This window comes from Cydia splendana, chromosome 15, assembly GCF_910591565.1.
Source record: "Cydia splendana chromosome 15, ilCydSple1.2, whole genome shotgun sequence".
NCBI lineage: Eukaryota > Metazoa > Arthropoda > Insecta > Lepidoptera > Tortricidae > Cydia > Cydia splendana.
The window spans coordinates 12,878,076-12,883,696 of NC_085974.1; the positions used below are offsets into that span (position 1 = coordinate 12,878,076).

The 5,621-nt window shown below is 36.6% G+C and overlaps 1 protein-coding gene across 1 annotated transcript; it reads left to right on the top strand.

The window, feature by feature from the left end:
• The first annotated feature begins 1,568 nt into the window (after positions 1-1,568).
• On the top strand, positions 1,569-5,126 carry LOC134797272 (uncharacterized). Its single transcript, XM_063769498.1, has 7 exons — positions 1,569-1,730; positions 2,051-2,253; positions 2,484-2,573; positions 3,041-3,515; positions 4,091-4,218; positions 4,494-4,628; positions 4,987-5,126. The coding sequence occupies exons 1-7, from the start codon at positions 1,598-1,600 to the stop codon at positions 5,044-5,046; spliced, it is 1,224 nt and encodes a 407-aa protein (XP_063625568.1). The 5' UTR covers positions 1,569-1,597; the 3' UTR covers positions 5,047-5,126.
• The last annotated feature ends 495 nt before the right edge of the window (positions 5,127-5,621 follow it).

Sequence of the window (5,621 nt, forward strand, 5' to 3'; positions counted from 1 at the left end):
TATATTATTTTTCTGTCGTAAAAAAGTTTAATTATATTACATAACTATAAATTTAAATGAACACATCTTGGAAAATCTTGAAAATTCGATTTAGAGCGCCATCTATTAGGTTATTCGTAAACGCTATAAGGAAAAAGGAAATAAATGACACAGTGACACAAAGTCAGTTCGCTGCTTCGAAGTAAGTTTAAAGTTTTTCCTTTTTTGTGATATCAAATTAATTTATTCGACTGTATTCAGTCGTGTATACATTATTCTATCTACTAACATTAGTACTTATACTTATGTGGTTATAGTTATAGTAAAAAACATGTCATATTAAACAGCTAAATCAGTATACAGGGTGTTTAGTTTATATCTCAGTTTTTGAAATTCATTTTTAATATTTTTTTCTATAACGTAGGTAGGTGTATTCGGCATTAAGTATTTTGGCCGAATAATACGTGATATTGGACTCAAGGGATGTTGCTTATGCAGATTTTTTGACATCCGCGGATGCGGATGCGGATGCGTTGCGGATGTTTAAAGGCTCACATCCGCGGATGCGGATGTCAAGATTAGGTACTTAAAAAACGTTAAATATAACATTTTTAGTATTTTTTTATGAAAAAAAACGAAACGTTTAGTATTTGAGCAAGAATATAGGTGCGTTATACCAGGGGTGCGAAACTCCTGACTTCGGCCAAACTCGGCTCCGCTCGGCTCAGCATTGCTCCGAGCAATTATTAGGGTTGGCACCACTTGACTTCCTTTTGCGTGCACGACCACAGATAAGATAATCAGTTGAATTTTGACAACCCTAAATAGCCGAAAGGGATAGTGCCATATATTAGAAAGGGATAGCATGATTCGACCCTGAACCGCTGTCAAACTTCGGTTTTGTAGGAAGTTTCCTTTCTGTACGGTAGTACTATTTATATTTATTCTGTGGTTATACTTAATAAACAATAACTTGGCCGACTTTACTGGATCTAGACGATTTCGTTAAGCCCCCTCTAGACTATGCGCGTGAATCGCGGGCGAAGCCGCGAACGCGAGTGTGGAGTCGATTTCGCTGTCTGCGGAAATCGACTCCACACTTGCGTTCGCGGCTTCGCCCGCGATTCACGCGCATAGTCTGGAGGGGGCTTTATAGGTAATGACGAAATTACCAAGCACTTACGCCGCCGCTAAGACGTTCCTGTACCGACTTGTTCGACATCCGCATCCGCATAAGCTCCGCATCGATTTTATGCGGATGCGGATGTTGAAAATAATGCGGATGTTCCGCGGTTGCGGATGCGGATGCGAATGTTCGCAACATCCCTGGGGACTCAATACCTAATATTTGGTAAAGTGTAAATAACTTTTTCGTAGACCACAACATTTCTTACCAGTGAAAGCTTATTGCATAATAATTAATAATAATCGAATCTATGCAATTTTGATGTTATTTTTAAGCCATAATATTATATAGTACTAACAACAGTAAGAAACGGAACCTTCGGGTTCATGTTGTCTGCATGATTACTTTACTACATGTTTAACATAATTTATTTACTGGTTGCTGACTTACTTAATAGCACAGATGGCAGGGCCAGAGCAACCAGAGGCATATATGCCAACAGTACTAGACTATTTAAACGAGGACTGTTGGCGCGCTGTGCTTGAGTATGTGCCTATCAGAGACATCATATGCACGGAGCGAGCTAGCTGCCGCTGGCAAAGAGCGATGCTGGCATACTTACGAGGTATATTAATTTTTAAATTCTATAAACTGGTTCCGATTTCATAATAAGTAATAACATTATGTCTAAGGCGCATCCCACATGTTCTACAACTAAGATTCACAATATCCATTTTTACGTAATCTTGGAGCTTCTGTACGAAAGAAGATCTGCAGGAAAAATAAATTTGTAAAACTGCCTTCTTTTGGCCAACTCAAGTAGCAGTGGGCTGATCACATTTTTTGTACCCCAGTTGTGCCCATTTTGATCCCACAATAATGTTAGTTTGCGTGTTTTTGTGCCGCTTTTTGAAAATAATAGCAAAATATGCAATTTTTTTACAGAAGCACGAATTGGTATAGAATGCCGGATGTTACGGTTCAGCAAGCAGTTTCTCTCCCGTAGAATAATGCGGTGGGAGATTCCTGAACATTCTTTTGAGAAATGGACCTACAAATTAGGCACGTCAGTGGTGGCTATTTATTGCGTTTCGGAGGAGATGTTACAAATCATAAGGAAAAACTGTCCACATATAGAAGCTTTGATAGTAGGTGCTAATTATACGTAGATACTTACCTATTTAAAGTTAGCTTGTGTTATTACCATCCACTTGTTTTGAAATTATTAAAAAAACATCAGAACAAATTGAGCAAATGAAGTTAACTATTGTTCACTTTATGCCAATATTGCCAATTAGCTTCGTTAACGTTACTGACCATAAAATATGTACAGGGAATCATTTTTATTCCATAGGTTAACAGACTACTTTTATTCCAGATTTATGATCCAGAAGAAAAAATGTTGCTAAGAAATCAAATTAAAAACTTAGATCACCTGCGGAAGCTTTCCTTCCAAAAATGTTATTCTGTAAGTTATCACCAACCGTATAATGGATATAATGGATATGTATTATTTATATACCAGATTATATGTAACCACGTAAAGTACAGCAAGCAGCTGATGTGGCTTTTTATTTTGTATCAAGCGATAAACGTCAAATGCCGACTCGGAAATAGTTCATTCATATAATTGACCAGGCGAAAGCGAAGGTCTCTGTTAAAAAATTGTATAGATTTTTTTGTCGATTAAGTATTTGTATTTTTTTTTCTCAAAATAGCGGAGCTATGGGGTTCGCTAGACTAGATCTACAGCTTGAAGAGCCACTACTCTTAGAATTTTACACAGATGATAGAGTTAGACCAAGCTAAGTTTGCCAACTTATGACAAACTGAAGTTATGACCTTTAAATAACACTTGCACAGTCTGTGTTATGTAAATCACTGTCAACTTAGCTTGGTCTTACTCTACAAACCTACATTTCTGTTTATTTACAGATCTCGGACCAATGTATCAGTGAATTTATTGGCAGCAAAGCCTTAGAAGAATTGAAAGTCGTCAATAATGATCAAGTGACTGGTCAATGTTTGACTAATATAGACCCGAGGAATCTAAAGTCCCTTACATTAGACTCTTGCCGATCTTTACAGCACCATCACCTGGAAATAGCCTGCCGGCGTTTCAATGAGCTAACAAAACTCGAGCTTAACGAACTTCACAGAGAATTATACGAACACATACCTTTGCTCTTGGACAATTTGCCTAAATTAGAACATTTGAGTATAATTGATGAGTTTGACTTTGCTTTTGTGGAGTTTGATAATTATTATGAATCTATCTGCAAACTTGGCAACTTAAAGGATTTGCGTCTGCATGTGCAGAATATAACGAACGAGGACTTGGAAAAAGTGACACGATGCTGCAAGGAGCTCCGATCATTGGATGTTAAGGTTTATTCCTTTAGCGACTTAGGTTAGTCAGTGTTTGATAACTGTCATTGCTTGTAATAAAAGGACTGAGGTACAGCGTTAAGGGGTCATCTAATAATTACGTCACACGAATTTCTAGGTCACGTTTTTTAACGAAATCGGATTAATATTTTATCATTATCTTTTTAAGAAAATAAATATTTGTAATTTTATAACCCAAAACTGATTAGGAAAGAAAATTAAACGAATGAAAACTATTATCGTATCGTTTAAAAAACGTGTTATTTAACTGTACAGTGAATAAAATAATTGAAATAAATTTTCTGTTACTGTGATGTACTTAAAGTGACGTCAAAAAGTTTGTGACTCCCCCCTCCCCTTGTCACAACATTTCACATTTTCTTGACCCCTCCCTGCCCCTAAACGTGTGAAGTAATTAATGAATGACTCCATTAAAGTATATTTATGCAATATCAGTTAGAGTCTGTGCGGAATGAAAAGAGTCGTAGAATGTATTAGATTTCATATATTTCATTACATTTCTTCTCTTTCCGCACAGACTATAATCGTTCACATGATATTTTTCTTTTCTTTTATGTTGGTTGGCACTGTTGGCAGATGCTCAATGTTTGACGAGAATCTGTCTAAATGCCGGAGCGCGCCTGACTACACTTGCTTTCACAAACTGTGACACCCTGACCGATGAAGACTTACTAAACTGTATTCGCACCTGTCCGAATCTCACGGTAATATATTTTATAATAAAAATGTCACTACCAAATCAAACCTACTACAAGAGCAAATAGAGACTGTTTAAGCAATTAGAAAATAGTATTTGAAACACGTATCCTAAAAACGTCCATCCATCTTAACCGTTTCATAATGATGATTATGCAATGGGTAAATTTACCCTTCAGGGCAAAAATGACGGTTATACGATACATACATTTACCACATGTGATTGCATGTGAAAAAATTCCAGCGTCTATTCAAATTGCTACATTTGTAGATCTCATTTCAGTTGCTAGACATCAGCGCCTGCTGCCTACTAACGCCGAAGTTGTTGGGGCTAGCAGCGGCTGCGCGGCGTGAGATGCGTGTGCATAATCCCCTACGTATTTTTGTGTCCGATACTTCCATGAACGACCATTATGGGGTAACTGCTTTTTTAATCGTAATTATCAAGTCATATATGAACTCTTTAATGTTACTATCAGCATTTCAGTGTAACCTATAGGGACCGTGCGCGTTGAAGGGTCTGACTTTTTGTGACCTGAATTGGAAACATATGTGCACATGTACATTGCCAAGGCAAGTGCTGTTTCTCGTCAGTACGTTTCCTTGTGCATTGTAGGTTCTGCCATCTTGTGGGCTACATCGGAAGCATAAACGACACATTTACTTTTAGTTCCTATGCTGTCCCCTATAGTTCATGCACGGGGCCTATATCGACAACTGTGCAATGACAGTGAAAATGAGATTTGGTGCGATTAAAAATTATGTCATTTTTCCAGATGGACTTCAAAGAGTTGGTAGTAGATCGCTGCATATGCTCTCACAAGATTTGGGGTTGATTCATCTTTACATTATGATTATGATCAAATGTATATATGCCTGACTTACGTCTTGTGAGTTTACTATAGCTTATTTTGCCTGTACAATAATTTTAGCAAAACAATAGATGTTTTTGCGCAATTTGTTTCACAGTGTCTGTAATCTTAGGACCGAATTAAAAAATGTGTTTACAATTACAAGACCTTTAATTTTTCCACCCTGTATAGACTCGGCTCTATAATTTATTGTGAAATTTGAATGGACTGTGACAACCGTGATAAATTTATCACTGATAATGATACAAACATTCAAAATTTCTATTAACTTATATTAAATATGTACATTTTAGAAGAAAATCAGTGAACATAAAATGCGACATAAAATATTCTATAAAATGAAATAAAATGGAACTGCAGCTTGGCAAAAAAGACTAGAAATTAAAAAGTGGCAACACTGTAGTGTCGTCTCTTTCAAACCAATAAATATAAGAAAACGGGACGACACTACAGTGCTGCCACTTTTTATTTGCCACTCTTTTTTGCCAAGCAAAATTATTTAAAAATAATTTATTTTTTAATTACCTGGCAACATTTTA